This window comes from Ascidia mentula, chromosome 6 (genome assembly GCF_947561715.1).
Source record: "Ascidia mentula chromosome 6, kaAscMent1.1, whole genome shotgun sequence".
NCBI lineage: Eukaryota > Metazoa > Chordata > Ascidiacea > Phlebobranchia > Ascidiidae > Ascidia > Ascidia mentula.
Window position 1 is genome coordinate 794,620 of NC_138571.1, and position 19,424 is coordinate 814,043.

At 42.5% G+C, this 19,424-nt stretch overlaps 1 protein-coding gene across 1 annotated transcript in view; it reads right to left on the reverse strand.

The window, feature by feature from the left end:
* Positions 1 to 16,379, reverse strand: part of LOC145906419 (NACHT, LRR and PYD domains-containing protein 3-like) — a 57,349-nt gene extending 40,970 nt beyond the window's left edge. The window contains exons 1-5 of the mRNA XM_082993836.1: positions 16,273 to 16,379; positions 15,948 to 16,011; positions 15,624 to 15,733; positions 15,013 to 15,199; positions 1,886 to 3,537 (exon numbers count right to left, since the gene is read on the reverse strand). Of these exons, the coding sequence (XP_082849962.1) occupies positions 1,886 to 3,537; positions 15,013 to 15,199; positions 15,624 to 15,733; positions 15,948 to 15,975 (1,977 nt within the window). The 5' untranslated portion in view covers positions 15,976 to 16,011; positions 16,273 to 16,379. The remainder of the gene's footprint in view (positions 1 to 1,885; positions 3,538 to 15,012; positions 15,200 to 15,623; positions 15,734 to 15,947; positions 16,012 to 16,272) is intronic.
* Positions 16,380 to 19,424: the final 3,045 nt, after the last annotated feature.

Genomic DNA, 19,424 nt, shown 5'->3' on the forward strand with positions numbered 1-19,424 from the left:
GAAAGCCTGCGGTCAAGCCACAAGAAACAGCGCCAACTACCGGTACGATCGTTTTGCCATATGTTCCGGTTCTAACAGACACGCTAAGGCGTATGATGTTGGACTATGGTATTGCGGTCTACACTAAGCCTCACAGAACACTGGGCAGGATGTTGTCTCACTGTATCGAGAAGGGTACGGGCCAACCAAAAGGCATTGTCTATTACATTCCGTGCAAGGACTGCGGTGGAGCGTACATCGGTGAGACAGGGAGAAGGTTACAGACTCGGTTAAAAGAGCATCGCCGCTACGTTGCAGCGAAGAACAGCCAGAGGACAGCACTGGCAAAACACGCTGCCACACTCGGCCACCGAGTTAACTTTGATGAGGTGCAATTCCTAGAGATGGAAGACGATCATACAAAACGTTTGTTCCTGGAGACGCTCCACATCCACAAAAATGATCATTGCATAAACGATAAGGAGCAATGCGTATATTTTCCAGCTGTATACAACAACTTGTTGTAAATGTTACGCCCCGCCACACACCTGGTTCACGTGACGATGCAAGCGGTGCCAGTGTTATCTATTCCTTTTTCCTTGTGTTTTTCCTGCGTTTTTCCTGCGTTGTTAGTGTTTTATGTGCGTGATGCTTCACTGTTGAATTAACCCTGAAGAAGTCTCGCCGGATGGCAGACGAAACGTTGGTTTCCAATAAACACTTCAGAAACTAAGTGCCAGAAGAGCAATACCGATTAATCAGTATGCCTGGCAACAAAAATAGCAAACGCTGTTTTATTCGCACTTTTGCCAGTTTTACCAGTTTACATGAATATTAGGCAAACTATACAGGTAAACCATTGTTACGTCATACAGACGTTCATAAATTTTTAGAACAACCGTTGTTTTATTCGCATTTGTGCCAGTTTTACTTCTTATAACTATTAGCGTTTCTATTTTATTACAAAAGTAGCCACCTTAGTCGTGTGACTCCAGGTCTCTGCGATAGGCCGTCAGTGCAGAGTAGCCTGGGCGTTAACCAAGTTAGGGGGACAAGCTAATTTCGGTTACACAATGACTGCAGAACGATTGATGAATCCGTTCAAAACACGCAGGGGCAGTCCTCTAAACACAATTTTTTTTAACTATGCGAGACAACTTCACCGCATCCAAAGCCGCTTCCAATTCCAGACAAGGAATGGTATGCTTTCACTCTAATTATGGTTACATATATGGATGTCGGGCCGTTTTGTTTAGAGTTTGCTTCATACAAAAATAATGACGTGTTTTGGTTGAAATACAAAGTTTAAACAAACATAAGTTACATAGAGTGAAGCGAGAAGGTTCACCACGTGCACTTATCACCCGCCCTTGTATTTTCCGAATATTGTTTTGGATAAAACTAAATTTAAGTGATGTGTAAACCTTTCAAATAGACGTTAACACAACTTATTTTTTGGGTCTACATCTCGGTTTGAACCCATGAAATCCTGGTCATGAATTCCGACCGTTATTACGTTCACCGTACATTTACCCATGTCGCACCATTACGTTTCTAAGTACAAAATCACTCGTGAATACGTCTTTGTTTGCAAGAATGGGCACCGGCTCCATTTATATTCACTTATGTTTGACATTGCAAGACGGTAAACACAAAATATTATGTGTTGTTTATATCTGACACCACTTAAACTCTGTTCGATTATCACCGACAATAATATGATGACGAATTATATCGTCCAAATATACATTGCACACAAAGGACAGAAAATATGTTTTGAGTTAAGTTAACACCATGTCTGGTAGCGTCAGCAACGTGTAAACAGCTGGTCACCCTTTTCAGATTTTGCGCCCCCCTCCACCAGGATTTCAGTCATGGGTACAGAAATGCATAAACAACATCTTACCGGTTTGCTTCTCCTTTGAATTACGAAGGTGAGATTCTCGAGGTCGGTCAGGAGGAGCGATAAGCCACCGAGGTTGATCTCACCAGGGAGTAAGGAGGACACGATTGAAGTTAACTCCTCATCGTTCGCTTCACGAGCCCAGCTGCAACATCGAAGTATCGCTTCCTTGGTTGGTTTCCCCATACACGACGATGCGAGGTTTTTCAGCAGCTTCTTCTTAGCTTTCCAATCTTCACGTGAACACCCAGGAACTACGGCTTCAATATCGTTGAAAACTGAAGAATCGCAAATTCCAAACGCGAACTTGGCAACAACCTCCCATCTGGCATCGGTAAGTTGGGTGTATTGTTCCTTGAATTCTTCTAAAGGCATGATCGTCATCAGGTAAACCGCGGAGAAGAATTCTTGCCAAATGAGATGTGAAAAATATCTACGTTTGTGTCCGTCCAGTATTGTCAGCTTTAGGTTTCCCTGCTTTGTAACTGAGGTATTCAGAAAAGCATGAACTGTCGAGTCATTTAGTTTTGCGTTTTTGAAATCTTGTACTTTGAATACAACTTTCTTGTTCCGAAATCCGTCCCAGGCCAATTTGGAAAGTTTGTTGAACTGTTTATTTTCATCCTTCAGGTGTTCAGTTTGTGAGTATTGAACACAAGTAGATGCCAGAACACGGGGAAGCGAAACATGCTGACTATCATCATCATGACTCAGCAGATAGTTGACGGTCAGTATGAAATTAACCGGAACATAACAGTAAGAGAACATATTGGTGTTTTCTTCAAGTTTGTTCTCTACAGAGTCATATCTTGCACCGCATATCTGTTGTCCAAGTTCTCTCTGTGAGTTTGGAGTTAAGCCGAGTATCTGGACAATAAACCTTGGTCGATGTGAAGGATGGAGTTTGTAGAATGGAGCTGGTCGTGACGTGAATATCTTCCGGGAACGTGGAAGCAAATTTCCACTCAATAAATGCTTGAGATAAATTTCTGCTTTGTTTTCTTTATCCAAGAGGGGAGTGGGAGCTTTACTTGAGAATGATTCAAAAGCTGCTTCATCTACTCCGTCGAAAACCAAGAGAACATCTGGATCACCATTGATTGCTTGCATTATCCCTTGAGCTACCTCTGGATTGTATTCCCAGCTAAGTAGAATGGCATGGAGGAGAAACCGAAGGAAAGTCATGCTTGTTTCAAAATTTATATTTCGGATTACAATGTAGAAGATGAAGGATATTTTCCCAAACAACTCTCTATGCAAAGCTTGTAAAGCCCATTTTTTGCATGAAGTAGTTTTTCCGATGCCCGCTTGACCGACAACACCAACAATATTTCCATGCTTTTCCACGTACTCGAGCTTTGCTTCCGCTTGTTTAGGTTTAAATTTCCATTCTGCTTCTCTTTGTGCTGTTTGCTTTGCACGAGTAAACATTTCTTCAGGGCTGATGTCACCGGATGGTCGATCGTAAACTTTAGCCAACTCCTCTCTACGATGGTAATGTCCTTCTGCTTGAAACTCGTCATCTATTTGTGATGGTTTGCTGACTATGGATAGGTTGACTGGTGTTATGTTTCGTTGGGTAATTTCTGCAAGTGATGATTCTTCACTGGTGATGGATTCCACTTTATCTTTTAAAGTTGACTTCAGTTCTTTGCCTACAATAATATGTTTTTTTTGTAGAACGTGTGAGGTGTTTTGTAGAACAAAAAATGGATGCCTGCGCATTGGTTTGTGATGTCACAAAGTAAGCAGGTTTAACCCTTAAGTTCATGTTCTTAAACATGAAACACAGTTAATCCCACGAAACCAAATAAAAAAGTATGACACAACGAATTTGCATGTGTTGATAAAACAATGGCGAAAATGTTCGTTCTGTTTCACTCAACAATAACTGACGCTCAGTAATTGATTATATTGCATTATGACGTAATAATATGTTCCTTCTAGAACGGATAAAGTTCCGCCACTTGTCGCTTCATGGTGTTGGGATTCGACAAAACCCAAGCTCGGAAACGATTTGTAGTCGAAACGAGTAAAACGCGAAGAACGAAATGTCCGAAAACCAATCAATATTTTGTAAGATTGTTCTGTATTTTCAATAGCATGGAGGAAATGGGAAAGTTATTATGTTGTTATATGAGCTGCAGACGGGGTTACACATTGTTTTGACCTGTAAGGTCTCATAGGGTACCCAACGGATTGACGCTGACCGAAAGGTACCACAAAGTGGAAATCTGTGTGCCCGCCAGTCTTAAAGCAACAGCTGCAGTGATGAGACCTTACAGGTCGTAAGAGTGCGTGTACACCCTGTCTGCAGCCCTTAATTATTATGTTGTTTGCACATATATTATGTTGGTTTTGTACAAGTGAACGTTGTTTTTAGTTCGAGTTTAGACTACCTGTTGTCGGTTTCGTTTTTCGCATACTTATTTTACCTATCTTTATATTCACCTCTGGTCGTTATTCACGTCTACTTATACGTTTTATTTTTTCCTCTCACTTTATTCTTTGTCATGATTTGTTTCACCCTTAGTTTGATACGCTTGAGTAGTTTTGTTTTTAAGGTAGATGTGTGACACGTTGATTGGTCGAGATGATGGCGGGCGAAATATTCATTGACATAACCCGGTTGTTTACTTGTGGTGGCTCATAAAGTTGTTGAAGTTGTTTTGAAGTAAACTTGGACGCTAAATTGTGTACCTAGAGTATTGTAATGTTTCGTGTTGTGAATTTATTCCGCAAACAATGGAAAGAATAATCACATAACTAATTTGGGTGAGAAGAACTAATTGTTTTGTCGGTTGGTGCTGACAGGAGGACAATGGAATCCATATCAGCGAGCACCGCAATGGTCAGGTTTAAGACAAACTGTAATAACTGCGACCCAAAACTTTTAAATAAAAATACTGTGATTGCATGCATGCAAGGTAATCGTGTATGCGTGATTATAATGAAGGAGGTATAATTAGCCGAAGAATCGAAATTCCTGATCAAAACCAACACAATAGCTGGGAATGACCACATGGCCAATGTAAAGACTGATCTTGTATTGAATTTGCAGGCAGGATAACTGCGAGTTATTCAAGTATCAGTTTTGTAATCATTCCACCACCGGTGTTTGTGTGAGATTTCACTAATCTCGGTAGTATATAGGTTGGAGACAGGAAAGAGTAATCTCTCAGTTTCTTACGTATGCATTGTAAATGGCGAAATATCTTAGGGAGACACTCACAGGTACTCTCTGTTTTCCGGTCTTGATTGGGAGTACGTTACAATTCTCACTGAACCGTAACGAGAGCGCAGAGAGAGAGACACTATTTTTAGTCGTGACCCCGGCCTGACCCTTGTCCATCGAGTTGTTAGCTGTTTTCGTCTCGGTGTGCCTAGGCTTGTTTGATCTCCGCCATTGCAAAGCTAAATCGTAGAAATGGCGCTTGAATCGCTTCCTGTATGATTCAGGCAAGGTCTTAATCGCGTCATGAATTTATCACTTCACGGTGGCTCAAACTAAATGCGCCATGATTTTGTCTAGGGCTGTGCATATGGTTTCTGTGAGTTGTTTATATCCCTCCAATGTCGGGCCATATGTATGTTTCACAATGTACAGGTTTGATTATCCGCGGTCACTCGCAATACACAATCGCAGAGGGTGTTAATTATGCCCCGCCCCCTCAAAATCAAACAGACATTTTCTTACCAAAGTCCTGTTGTATTTCCGATGCTGTTTCTTATGTTTCATGCAGCTTGCGACAATATGTTCTGTGAACATAAGCTGCGCGCGTCCGGCAGTATGACGTTTTGTCGCTTTATTCGACATTGCAATATGACACCCCATTTTGGCCAGATTATATCGATTCAGTCGAACCATATGTTTTGTTTTACATATGATGTATCCTTTCAATTATACTCCATTTTTCAAGCATTACAATCATCTCATCACGTTGATTATTTCCGGCGGTATTTCGGTAAAAATCGAAATATTCGTCACGCCTTGTTGCTCTCTTGATTTCCCATATGCGTTTATTTCACGTTCAGCGAATCCAACTGGGCGCTTTCCCACATGATATTTTAGCCTTTTCAGTCTTCGGTGACCGTAATCTGACCCACCTTTTACCACCAATTTGGACAATGTAAGGAAAGGAAAAACTCTAAGCGCATCTGTGCTTTTCTCTTTTCAAGTTCCATCCGATTGTTTGGTTTATTTCCTTTGGAAAACTTGCCTTTGATAAGCATAAAATGGGCGAATCCATTTGAAAGTTCCAAGTGTCTCACCATGGAGGCTGTCATGGTACGTAGCAGATCATTGCATATCTTGAAAGCTAGCAATAAATATGTGTGTACAATTTCATTGCGGATTTTGTAACATGCACTTTGCCAAAATCGATGAGGTCATATCGCATGTAAATGAATGTAACCGATGTGCGGTTTGTGGCAAGATGTTTAATTTGTTCAGCTTGATTTAGTGAATAATATTTTCCATCCAAGTTCGCTTTTAGGTTTATTTCGCTTCACAACATAAAACGACATAAGGGACTGCATTTTGGCCGATGTGAGTTGATTGCGATTTTCCTGTTTCCTCTTTATGATTTAATGTGTTGTTATGCACTAATGGCGCGGTCGCATTGAAAAGATTCCGTGTTTGGAGCAAGGCAGCGAGGCATGTCCTCGTATCCAATCAAATCCCACCAAGGTAACACTTTCGAGTGGCTTAATTACCCTTGCATCACACCGTTGTTTTTCGTGTTAATTTAGCGCGGATCCGATGTCAGACAACGCGATACCGAGTCCAGATCGTTGTTTTGTGGACTTCTCCGAACAGAATCAGAGTCATATGTTTCCTGCATGCGGGGAAATTGAATCCATTCTTGTGCAATACAACGACGCATTGAATAATCTTGGCTTGTCAAACGCGTTGCGAAAAACGTGAAACGAACCGGCGTCCGCGGAGACGTCACACGTGAGCGACTTCAGGTAGTACTCGTTTTCCATAATTACTACATTTGAATGATGTCATTGCGTTTGTAGCAGCCGTCTAAAATCACCGATTGCTTTGCGAAACATGCTTGCGACCCGCACACAAGACGGCATTCCGTTCAACGCCAGCCAACCGCATATTCCAACCGTGGCGCGCTCAAGCGAAATATCGCAGTCGCTCGAGAAGCTCGGTTACTCCAGTCATTTGAAGGCTTTAAAACCAATGTAAGGTGACCGCGCGCGATAAGCTATAGTGTAATGTCACGATAAACAACAATGAATTTTACAGCGACCTTTTAATACAATCGACACAACCAGTGATCGGCCGGACATCATAGACAACATAGACATTAGCGTGTGATAAGTGGTAAGCGACAAGCGATCTCGTTTTGTAAAAAAAACAGATTCTCGCTCATGCTCAACCAAAACACGACTTCGCCGAATTTACAACCGATCAACGATGAAAGTAAGTGCGTTTATAACATTAACTCTCACCTGCCACTGACTGACATCGTTATCTCATTGGTTGATGTTTGCAAACAGGCAACAGTTCGAACCGACAATAACATGTTTCTGGCGAGCAACCGCCAGCAGTCCGCTTAATCGCCCAGCGCTGATTCGCAATTCGCATTTACGCACGAATTGGACTTGTGACGTCATTGTACCATTTCTCGTTGCCCATCGTTTGGTCACGTGTCGACCGTATGGTACACGTCATATTGCGACAGACAGAGAACCTTCAAAATTAATAACAGTTTGTTTCACGTCAGAAACCATTCTGGGAAACGGCCATATTTTCACGCGTCGGACAACAATGCAATACTTTTCTCCACACCTCGCGGGATGACGTTTTCGCATTCTTTCAAAAGCTCGCCGGAGCAGATCACGTAAATCATCAGGCAAAAGCGTCCCGATTTAAAATGGAAAGTTGAAGCGTTGACAAACCTTGCTTTCTACGTTTATTTCACACCACACGCCTGGATAGGAAATCCAGTCAATTTATCGAGGTTTCTCACGCTCAACACGGGTCCCATCACATTTATTGGTTTTAATATTGCTTTGGTTTAAATATCAACGTCTTCAGGCTAAAAGCGCCGGCGACGTGCGAATTTTTATACAAAAGTTTTCGACGCTTTCAAAAAAAGCGCACCACGATCATGAACCTGGATTTAACAAATAATCTTTACAGTCTCATCACGGATTTTCCAAAGTAGACATCGAATTTTGCTTGTCCGATGTGCAAAGTAACCTTTACTCGGACTGACCGCTGTGCACAACACCAGAAAACGTGTTCTCTTGTCACACGTGAGACATTTTCAGGTGGCGCATTTTCCATCAGTCCAACGATTTTCGAACGGTTGGAATTGTGCGGCATTGACGTACCGCCGCAACATCGCTTTTATCCATTTGTGATTTTCTTTGACTTCGAGGTGATGCTGAGTCAGCATAATTTACCCGAACGAACGGATAAAACGGAATGCCAAGCTGTACACATTCCTCTCAGCCTTGCCGTGTGCAGTGACGTACCTGAGTTCGAACAAGGCCAGTGTTTCGTCACAACAGGTCAACCGCAAGAGTTGATTGACAGGTTCATGGATTACCTGGGTCCAATACATTACAAAGTCAAAGTAAAACAGGCGCTCGCAATTAACTCCTGACAGGGCGAACATCCATACGAAGTGTGTAAAAAGATTTTCCATATTATCTGCAAAACATTCCCGTAATACAATTCGGCTCTCTACTTTCGTTGCAAACAAAGTCAACTTCCTATGCGTTCAAACCAAGCGATTTACGTTTATGGACGCGAGAAAATCACACTGCGCCGAATGTGACCTACGCCAATTTTTTAAAATCATTTGTCAAGAATCCAAAGGTGTTTTCCCAAACGAGTTTCTCGACGACTTCGCCAAGTTAAACTTGCGTTGTTTACCGCCGAAAGAGGCCTTTTTCAACAGGCTAAAGTATAAAGGAAGGCGTTTCTCAAGAGGTCTACGACGGTTGTTTACGCGTGTGGAAGGAACGGAAGATGTCTACATTGAAGGATTTCCTTATTCATTACAACATGCTGGATGTCACTCCATTCATTGAAGCCATGCGAAATCTCAGCTCGTTGGCGCACGGGCATCGAAATGCTCAAAGACGACGTGTCACAAAATCCGCTATACGTGATATGATTGAGACCAACGATGACGTATGCTTTGCGTTATTTCACCGGCGACACAAGCACCAATTACATCTGATACAGGTGGCCGAGAGATTATATTTTCCCGTTTTCACAAATGCGACGAAAAGCGAATTCGCGCGTTGGAATTAGGTCAAGACGCCTTATTGTGCAAGGCTGTTATTGATCGGGATGCGAATTCATTATATCTCCATTGCACGTCTAAGGCCATGCCTGTTGGGCCTTATGACGTCACCACACTTGACGAAAAAACGAACGATTTAACGTCGACCGTACAGCGCGTTTTGGTTTCCTAGCGGACGAATGTTTGGTTTAGAGGTTGTCGATCGAGTCTATATTGGACGGCAAATGAACCGAGGTGAAATACGTCTTGGGTGGAAGCGTGTCCAGGTTGACGGTTATGCGGGTGAGTCGAACACCGTCTACAATTTTCAAAGTTTTGTATGCTTATCCTTCTGGCGACGCCGTAGGCCCAGTGGTATCTGAGCCACGGCCTGAAAATCTCATGATTATACCGCGTAATCGCGTTTGAACCCCGAGCCTGTTTCAGGCATTTTGCTAAAACGGTGACGGACGCGCGCTGTCGCGGTGACTTCGACGCAAGCAAGCTCAGTTTGGCGGACTTCCACAAGCTGGCAGGTGCGACAATATTTGATCTTGGCTTGGCAATTTTTATTAATTATGCAATATTTACTTTCACAAAACGATGATGCGTTTTCAATCATTTCAACTGTACTATTTTCTGCTTGGGTTTTCTAATTACTTCCGCTTCCGACAGGAAATGCTTTGTATGGATCGTTGTTGCTGCGCAAAGATAAGCAAAGAAATGTCAAACATTGCGATGCAGCGGCCGCTTGCCGAATCGTTCAGAACTTTTTCCATCTGACGGAAATGGACGAGGATTTGTACGAGATCGAAACCACAAAGAAGCGAGTTTTACAAGAAACACCGATTCAAATTATCGTTTATGTTCATGACCTGGCCAAGCTTCGATTGTTGCAACTGGTCTACGATTGTTTTCAACGTTTCCTGATGCCGAATGGGTATCAAATTTGTTTATGTCATACGGACAATGTTTAATTTTGCCTCTAAGCGAAGATTCCATTCACAAACTTATACGCCCCGAACTCCGCCGCGAGTTCTACGGGAACTATGAAGAGTTTTTTCCCGCGAAATCCTGCGAAATTCACTGTGAGAGGTTTGTCGACTATATGACGTCACAAGGTGATTTCGTACCAGGTGACTGCTGCCGTGCGCGCGAGCGGTCATTCCATTGTGGCACTGTCCGCCAAAACATATATCTGCGAAGGTGATCCCGTTAAACGAGCCGCCATGGGTTTGTCCAAGGCTCAGAACCCGCTCGCCATGAGTGATTGCCTGCATGTGTTGAAAACAGGCCGGTCACGCAAAGGGATCAATGTGAATTTTCAAGATGTCAATCAAAGCGTGTTTACACGCCGTTGGGACGTATAGGCCTAAATTATTTTTATGCTAAGCGTATCGTACTTTCCGACAGGGTTTCTACAAGCCCGATTGCTTAAGCGCGCTTGCAGAGTCATTTTTTTAATTTTTTATTTTTTTGTTGTTTACGCCGCACTTGTCCCCTTTAAAACCCGTTGCGCAGCCCGTCTCGGTCATAACTTTCGGGTGCAGTCTGTGGAAAAATATGGCAAGCAAGAAAATTCAAACAAAATGTTGTTCAGCTGGGTGCAGGGCGGTCTGGTGGTGAAGATCACCGTGCAAGTGGTGAGCTCGATTTGTCGAAATCGCAAGAAGACATGTAAGTTTGACTTGTGAATATGTTTAACAGCAATCAATATGTTCTTTCAGAAATTAATCCTTATCAGTTCTAAAAGCAGTAAAAGTCGATGTATTTTGAGCGAAAAACTTGTTTTCAATTAACTGCGAAACGAGGACTTTTGTATCGAATAAGAAGCGACGAAAGTGTTTAGCGAAACACGTTTTTTTCTTTCTTTAAACTGCGCTTATTTCATATTGCATATCGAATAAGATTCGACGTTGCCGTTTTGCGAAACAGGATTCCTTCTAATGTGTTTTCAAGTTTTTTTCGAGATTTTTTTTTCTTTAACTAATCTCGTGTTTGTTCGACCAAGCGTCTTAAAGGCGGGTTCTAACATAATTGTTTCTGTTTGTTCATGTTCCCAGACACGCGATTGAGATACGGAAGTCTATATATTAAGCACGAAGGTTGTTGCTTACCAAGCACGTACAACCAGACCGAGGTTGCGAAAACGCTTATTTTTGAGAGCCCCGTGGGGGCCATTTTTCCCAAGAAATGGTGATGACGGCTTCGAGCGTTTATTACTTACTTACTTCGCCACCTCGGACGAGGACGGCGATTGTCTTTGCATTGCGAATTCGCAAGAAAACGCCGAGCTTTTGCATAATGGTGTTGCAATGTGCTTCAAACCGAAAGCTGTTTTCTCAGCCGATAAATATTTGGTCCCCATTGTAGTAGATTGCCAGTATTATAAATGTTTCGTCTCCAGAGTGCTCGCCGATCACATCACAGGTTATGGCCACAATTAAAAGAATTTGTTCGTCGCTCGATGCAATTCGATGATGGATGAATTCCCACTGACCCCGGACTCCCCTACATAAGGCCCGATTAAGGCACCCGATTCGCAACTATATTAAACGGTATATTTAGGGGGGGGGGATGTGACGCCTTGGGGCTAGAATAAAAATGTTATGACGCAGAACGGACGCATATAATTTCCCCTTCAACACAGAATTAACTTTCGCGCCCTGTTTATATGTTATCGTGTTTGTGACAAAAGGCCTCGAGGGCGGGAATGAAATGGCGCAGAACAGAATTTTATGAAATCGGGTATGGTTTATGCGATTGTGTTCTGCTTTTTCGCTTCTTATTCTGTGTATGCGTGTGTTTATAGGGAGCTCGCACTTTTCCTGCAAGGAATAAAATATCGCCTGTCCAGGTGTATTAGTCGCAATAAGCACTCAGCGAATAAATCTTTCTATACAGGTTAGCCACAAAACGCTCCACGAACAGATCACTTCCATACAAGTCACGTGAAAAATGTCCACAATTTCATGCAGTTCGTAGCTGCGTAGCAATGCGAAAAAAAGCACAATGTGCTAAAATGCCCTGGCCACAGCTAATCGAGGAAGAACTTTGGACAACTCTTGTATTAAATTTCCACATCAGCGTCGTGTGCTTGCAAAAATGCTCTGAACTCTTGAAAGTAGGGCGGTCTTGCGAAAATGTCAAACATTTCACCATGCCCGAGAGCATCAAAACAAGTCACTACTAACAACAGCTCGTCACGGGCGGAAACACCGCGAAACACGCGTGACGCTGCAGGGTCACGTGCCAGCAAGCCACCGATTCTCAATTCGTCCATAAGGTCACGAGGGTAAATCCGTAATTACGTTGCGAAAGCGGTCCAACTCGATAAAGTTGTCAAATTCGCAAAAAGCAATTATAGCCACTGGTGCTGCGGCGATAAATTGCTTCTGCTGTACCGGCCGTTTTGAAAATCCGGTTGGAATGCTTTTGCCGGTTGTGTACGTCCGCCCACGTGTAACGATAAGTGATTAATGTTCATATGTTTGAACTCGAATGATTTCGTTCCCAACTCGAATGATTTCGCCTTCCACGAAGTCCAAGACAACCCTGACAGGAATCTGCCGGGTCACGTGTGTATCGCACACGGTCGTTTAACTCCCGCCGGCGATCGTAAATACGCGAACTTCCGAACGACGCAGTGGGTACAGGGCCGAGTGAGATTGGGGCGTTTTCTAATGCGCCAAAGTGATGCTGAGGGCTTCACTTTACGAACGAATAACCGGACATCGATAACTTTTACAGACTGGCGTCGGCGCCCGCCATGACGGCGAATTGATTTTTGTCACTCCTGAGACGAAGGCGTATGCCGACGCTGTTTAACACATAACGCTGCTGCTGACTCATATCGCAGTGGAGTTTATACAGGATTTCGTTAGGGCGTTCTTCGCTTCCGATCCAAAGGAAAAGTGGGTTTCGATATGCGTTTTGTATGCATAATTGTTGCTGGCCGGCGTCACTGTCTTATTATTGAGAGACAGTTCTATTTGACGGAAAAGCGCATGCGCAAAAGAGTTTGACGGTGCCACTGTGATATCGGCGTCATGTCTGTACCATCCGCTTTGGTAACGCGCAACGTACGAGATAATAGCTTGTCGTTCAAGTCGATGTAGTGCTCTCCGTCGGCGGCAATGTAAAAATCATACAGCGTCTGTTACCGTGGCTAAGGGCAGATGTTCGACCAGGAGCGACAACGAAACACTAAACTGGGTACACCTCATCGCCATCCTTCAAGCGAAAGTATCGCCACCTGTGTTTGCCAGCCGTTTTTTTGCGTTTGCTTTCCGTGACCTGCTCACCGGGTGGCGACTCTAGGCTACGACTCGCGGTGGATAATAAACCACGAGCCGCCAGACGCGATCTCTTTGCAGCGCCTTTCCGCGGTGGCCGACCCGTCAAGAATTGACTTGCGAAGCCCACCCTCGATTCCAAAGACTGTTTTCCTACTTGTCGCACGCTCGAATTCATAACAGGCAACACGGCGCGCCCCAAACTTGCGAACAATCCACCCAATCCACGGCCGCGTTGCGAACGCGAAGAACCGGCGAAATGGGGCAAGCCGCCGCCTTCCTCATAATTCCGAATGTCGACATCGGCGTTGTACGGTTTCTGGACTTTTGCGAAAGTCACGAACGAATTCCACCAGAGGGCACTAACAGAGCGCGACTGTACGATGTCTGTGTAGACCAGGGGTTCCCAACCTTTTTTGCTGCTCGTACCCCGTTGTCAGGTCAGAGCACTTTTCGTACCCCCTCCTTATTTTCTATTCAAGACTTCATGTCTATACTTGTTTCGTAAATTGTTCGGCCACTACAGTATCATACCTCGAAGTTATTGCGGAATTCCATTCATTGCGTATGTTATGACTGTAAACAAGTCGCTTCTATCGGGCTGGCGACAACATTTGTGTGCCCAAACCCATGTAACATTTGTGTGCCCAAACCCATGTAACATTTGTCAACCCACACCCATGTAACATTTGGCAGCCCACACCAATGTAACATTTGGCAACCCACACCAATGTAACATTTGGCAGCCCACACCCATGTAACATTTGGCAACCCACACCAATGTAACATTTGGCAGCCCACACCCATGTAACATTTGGCAACCCACACCAATGTAACATTTGGCAGCCCACACCCATGTAACATTTGGCAACCCAAACCCATGTAACATTTGGCAGCCCACACCCATGTAACATTTGGCAACCCACACCCATGTAACATTTGTGTGCCCAAACCCATGTAACATTTGGCAACCCACACCAATGTAACATTTGTGTGCCCAAACCCATGTAACATTTGGCAGCCCAAACCCATGTAACATTTGTCAACCCACACCAATGTAACATTTGGCAGCCCACACCAATGTAACATTTGGCAACCCACACCCATGTAACATTTGTCAACCCACACCAATGTAACATTTGGCAGCCCACACCCATGTAATATTTGTGTGCCCAAACCCATGTAACATTTGGCAGCCCAAACCCATGTAACATTTGTCAACCCACACCAATGTAACATTTGGCATCCCACACCAATGTAACATTTGGCAACCCACACCCATGTAACATTTGGCAACCCACACCCATGTAACATTTGTGTGCCCAAACCCATGTAACATTTGGCAGCCCAAACCCATGTAACATTTGTCAACCCACACCAATGTAACATTTGGCAGCCCACACCAATGTAACATTTGGCAACCCACACCCATGTAACATTTGTCAACCCACACCAATGTAACATTTGGCAGCCCACACCCATGTAATATTTGTGACGTACTGCACAGCTTTTGTATATTCTAGGGTGGCAAGTTACCCATGTGTGACAACACTTTATTCTACCAATGTTCACTCACATTTTTCCTGTATTTTTGACTGTAAGTTGGGTTGTTGTGGTGCTGTATGTTGAACAAAGTTGACCGATTGTGGAGTTGCATGTTGAACAACTTTGACCTGGTGTTTGATCGTAACTGGTCCGATATAGACTGGTCCAGTTGTGTGGATGTGTTGGTCGCCAAAGACAGGGCCTTCTCCTTGGATATTCTGCATGTGACGTGTTAAAAAGTCAGGTTTGAAATAGACAGTTAGGTGTACTTGATGTGTAGTTGATACAACGAAAATATCGACAAGTTCCCCTTTCTCAAACAGAATATTTTGTAACAACAAGTTATTTTAATTAACTATGTACTGATCTTCTGGCATAAACGTAGTTTATTTTTACGACGTTTCGTCTGCCATGCGGCGAGACTGCATCAGTTAGTTAATTGCAATATGCCTGGCAGCAACAGGAATTTCAAATTATTCTAGTTCATTAGAAACAAAACACAATGAAGAAATTAAGTGATTTTTATCAGAAATAAACAACACATGAATTGGTCTCAAAATGAAAATCCAACCTCGTCATGCATTGATTGAAAATACCAGCAGGCCTAGCAACGTTTACCACACATGGGAGTCACCGACTTACAATTTTACGTTGTGCAGATGTCCCTGGAACATCAGTTATGTCATGTTGGCTGGTCGTTGGTAGAAGATCCAACATTTGTGAGAGATCATCGACATCTCTTGAACTCCCAGCTAGATTGATAGATGAATGTTTAAGTGTTGTATGAAACATTTTAATTTTAATCTCATTAAACTGATTTGTGAACATGCATGAAGCTCAAGTTGTAGCAGTTAAACTATTTCATGTGGTAAATTTCATGTGGTAAACTAAGCAAAGGGATTACATTCACTGAACCAACTTATTTCTAGAGCGCTCATGTATTTATATAAGTTGACTTAACGTCACCTTGTTCTTGTGGAGCAGATGATGACATGTTTGTCCGAAAGTTTCAACGTTCCTTCAATGTTTGCTAGGAAATATGCTTGTTACGAGTTTAGCAACAGACAACAGTATATTACAAACTTTCGTGACGCTTATGTTAATTAAATAGAAACATTTTAAGCTGATATCATTGCATTGAGGTCAATTAATGTTTTGATTATTGGTGTGAAAAATAAAACCTAAATACACTAGATCTACAGGCTTCACAGCCCAGGCACTGCAGCCTAGCTGGATCAGCCACTTTTCCCTGACAAAATTTGCTCGCTATGATTTCTGTCGAAACTCTTACCTTAAAGTTGCGGAAGTTGGTTTTCAAATACCACGTGATGCAAGTTTTATTTGCACATTGTAAGGCAAAATCACATATAGTCTCATTCTTTACACAAGAAGAAAACGTATTTCCTAAATCAACAAACATGTAAAATGTGCAAAGGTTTAGTTAACACTTTGGTACAAAGCACCACAATACAAGAGACTGACAAACAATTCTCCATTACTATTTGGCAGTCCTCGGGATATTGATAAGTTATTTGTAAGACAATCAAAACAGCACGTCCTGTGCAACCTGTTGCAAATTATCAATCCATGTGCGATTCTATGGAAACCAACATCACATGGGCGCCTATACGAACTCACATTATAATAAATGTTGTTTTAATCGTGCGTTTTTGTATCTTTTATCGTGTTTGGAATTTTATAAGTATTATATGAGACCTAATATTAAACTTCCCAAGCGGAGATATAACGGCTACCCCCTTTATTTTGTGTGGAGAAAAAAATGAGAAGTTTTGGTAAATGGGTTTGTAATCGAAAAATGTGTGCTTGATCAATGCATGAGTACTTTTGTCTTGATCAATACATGTTTATAAACTTTGTGTTTATTCAATATCACGATTGCTTCCTGAGTAGGGAGATTTTAAGCGAACGCTGAGGTTGCTTGATTACTTCCTTGAGCTGGTGATGAATGTGAGGGGAAACCTTTACTGTCATAACGCAAACACCCAGACCAGACATCGATAATCTAACCGCGGAATAAAACCAAACTCTGTAATATCTCAATCGACCTGTACTGGTTTCACATTCAAGACTCATCACTGTTTATTACGTTGTTCAAGAATGCGACTGCGGGAAATTTTATTTGAAGTACAACCTTATTTTGTTCAAAATACCTCTGCAATTTACACTGTAATATTAAACTGATCATTTCCTTTCAGAGATCCAGCAAAAAGTGCCCCGACCGCACAATGGGACGATGTGGTTGGCGACAAACACCGATGCCTGATGCGAACCATTTCTACTCATGAGCGACATCTACCGTCCTAGGTCAAACAATTCCTTATTAAACTGATTGGTTTGTAATATCTAAAGCGCGGGTCGCAACCCATCGCCAGTGTGACTCTCTGTGATCCTACGTCAGAGGGTGATTCACTGCGACAAATTTGAAGTCACGTGACAACTGTTTTAACTTTTTGCCACTTTATTTCTTGTGTTTATTTTTCATTCACGAAGTAGTTTTGTTCAAACCTAAATGAAATAATCTTTAAACAACAAATCTCTCTGTCCGTTATTGTGAAAGCGAGACCAGTGCTTCAGTCAAAAGCTGCACTGAAGAGACCTCACAGGTAGAAACAGTGTTTACACCTGTTTTTAGCTGCCAAGGATTTCATTTGTTCATCTTTATTCTATTTTTAATGGAATCATATCCATATTATCCGCCTAACCTTAAAACACCAACACTTCGCAATTCGTTGAAACCTCTGCCAACTCATATCCTTACTCACAACAAAACACTGATAAATTTAAGATATCAGTTCCAGTGCTTATTCATTCCACGGGTAAATCCATTACATTTCCTTCACTCGTGACAAGCAACATGAGGGTTTAGTTAAGCCCTCCACTGTCTGTAACAATATTCAACCATTGAGGAAACTTCCATAAATGCTCAAAACAGGAAACAGAATATTCCCACGCCCAGTGGTTCTCAACTTTCATGAATCCGGTGACGCATTTCCAGCTAACAAAATGTTACACCGACGCAACAAAAAATGTTGACCACTTTTAGAGGCAATGAAACTACGGTTTTGTTAAACTTCTTTAGGTATGAATTCACCAACGTATATCAAAACGTTTATCATTGCAGTAGCGAAAAGGTGAAGGAATATGATATGGGATAAAATTCTTTACCCTTCAAGTAAAAGCTTGTGGCGCCCCAACCAATGCGACGTCTTTTCAATGCAAGGGGCCAAAGGCGGTGCTGCGACAAAATATAACAAGTAGTTGAAGAAACAGCAATAACACAAATTGTTGCTTGGAGGTGTTTGTTGTGATTCGTCCCTTTCCATAGAACCTCGACCTCGTCTGAGGCGACCCAGGTTCGACCAATTAACCCATCAACCTTGTCTTACTTGCATTTCTCGACGTGATATGACGTCGATGATATATTTAAGGTTTCTCGCCTTCCTGGTCACCTCGCTTGCTCTATCATATTCACTACACGAACTTCATTGCACAGCGACCATCGTGTTGACCGCTGTCATCTCAACCGGCCGAGATTTTAGGCTGTAAAGTATTATATGACGCCTAATATTGAACTTCCCAAGCAGAGATATAACGGTTACCCTCTTTCTGTGTGGAGAAATTAGAAGATTTGTTTAATGTGGATCGGCTTATGACTGAAAACTTTGTATTTATTCAATACCATGATTGCTTCCCGAGTAGGGAGATTTTAAGCGGTGGCGGAGGTTGCTTGATTACTTCCTTGAACTGGTGATGAATGTGAAGCGAAACCTTTACTGTCATAACGCAAACATCCAGACCAGACATCGATAATCTAACCGCGGAATAAAACCAAACTCTGTAATATCTCAATCGACCTGTACTAGTTTCACATTCAAGACTCATCACTGTTTATTACGTTGTTCGAGAATGCGACTGCGGGACATTTTATTTGAAGTACAACCTTATTTTGTTCAAAATACCTCTACAATTTACACTGTAATATTAAACTGATCATTTCCTTTCAGAGATCCAGCAAAAAGTGTACCGACCGCTCAGTGGGAGGATGTGGTTGGCGACAAACACCGACGTCTGATGCGAACCATTTCTACTCATGAGCGACATCTAGCGTTGTTTCAAACACACGCATAATGGAGGGTTTGTAACGGACATATCTCATATGCGTGTTGTCACTCGGTGATAAACGTTGTTCAGTTAACGCCACACAGAGAAGCTTCTTTTCTAAAAATAGTTTCCTATACGAAAGGGTAATTAACACAATGACGATCGTTAGTAAAACATATTTGTCTGGCAAAATACAACTCCCTCTGCGCTTCACACATAAATAATCAAAAACAACTTGTGGATTATTTAAAGGCAATTGTTTATTACCGACAAAAAAGATGAATTAAGAAACAAAAATACATATTGACTCTTTTGCGCATA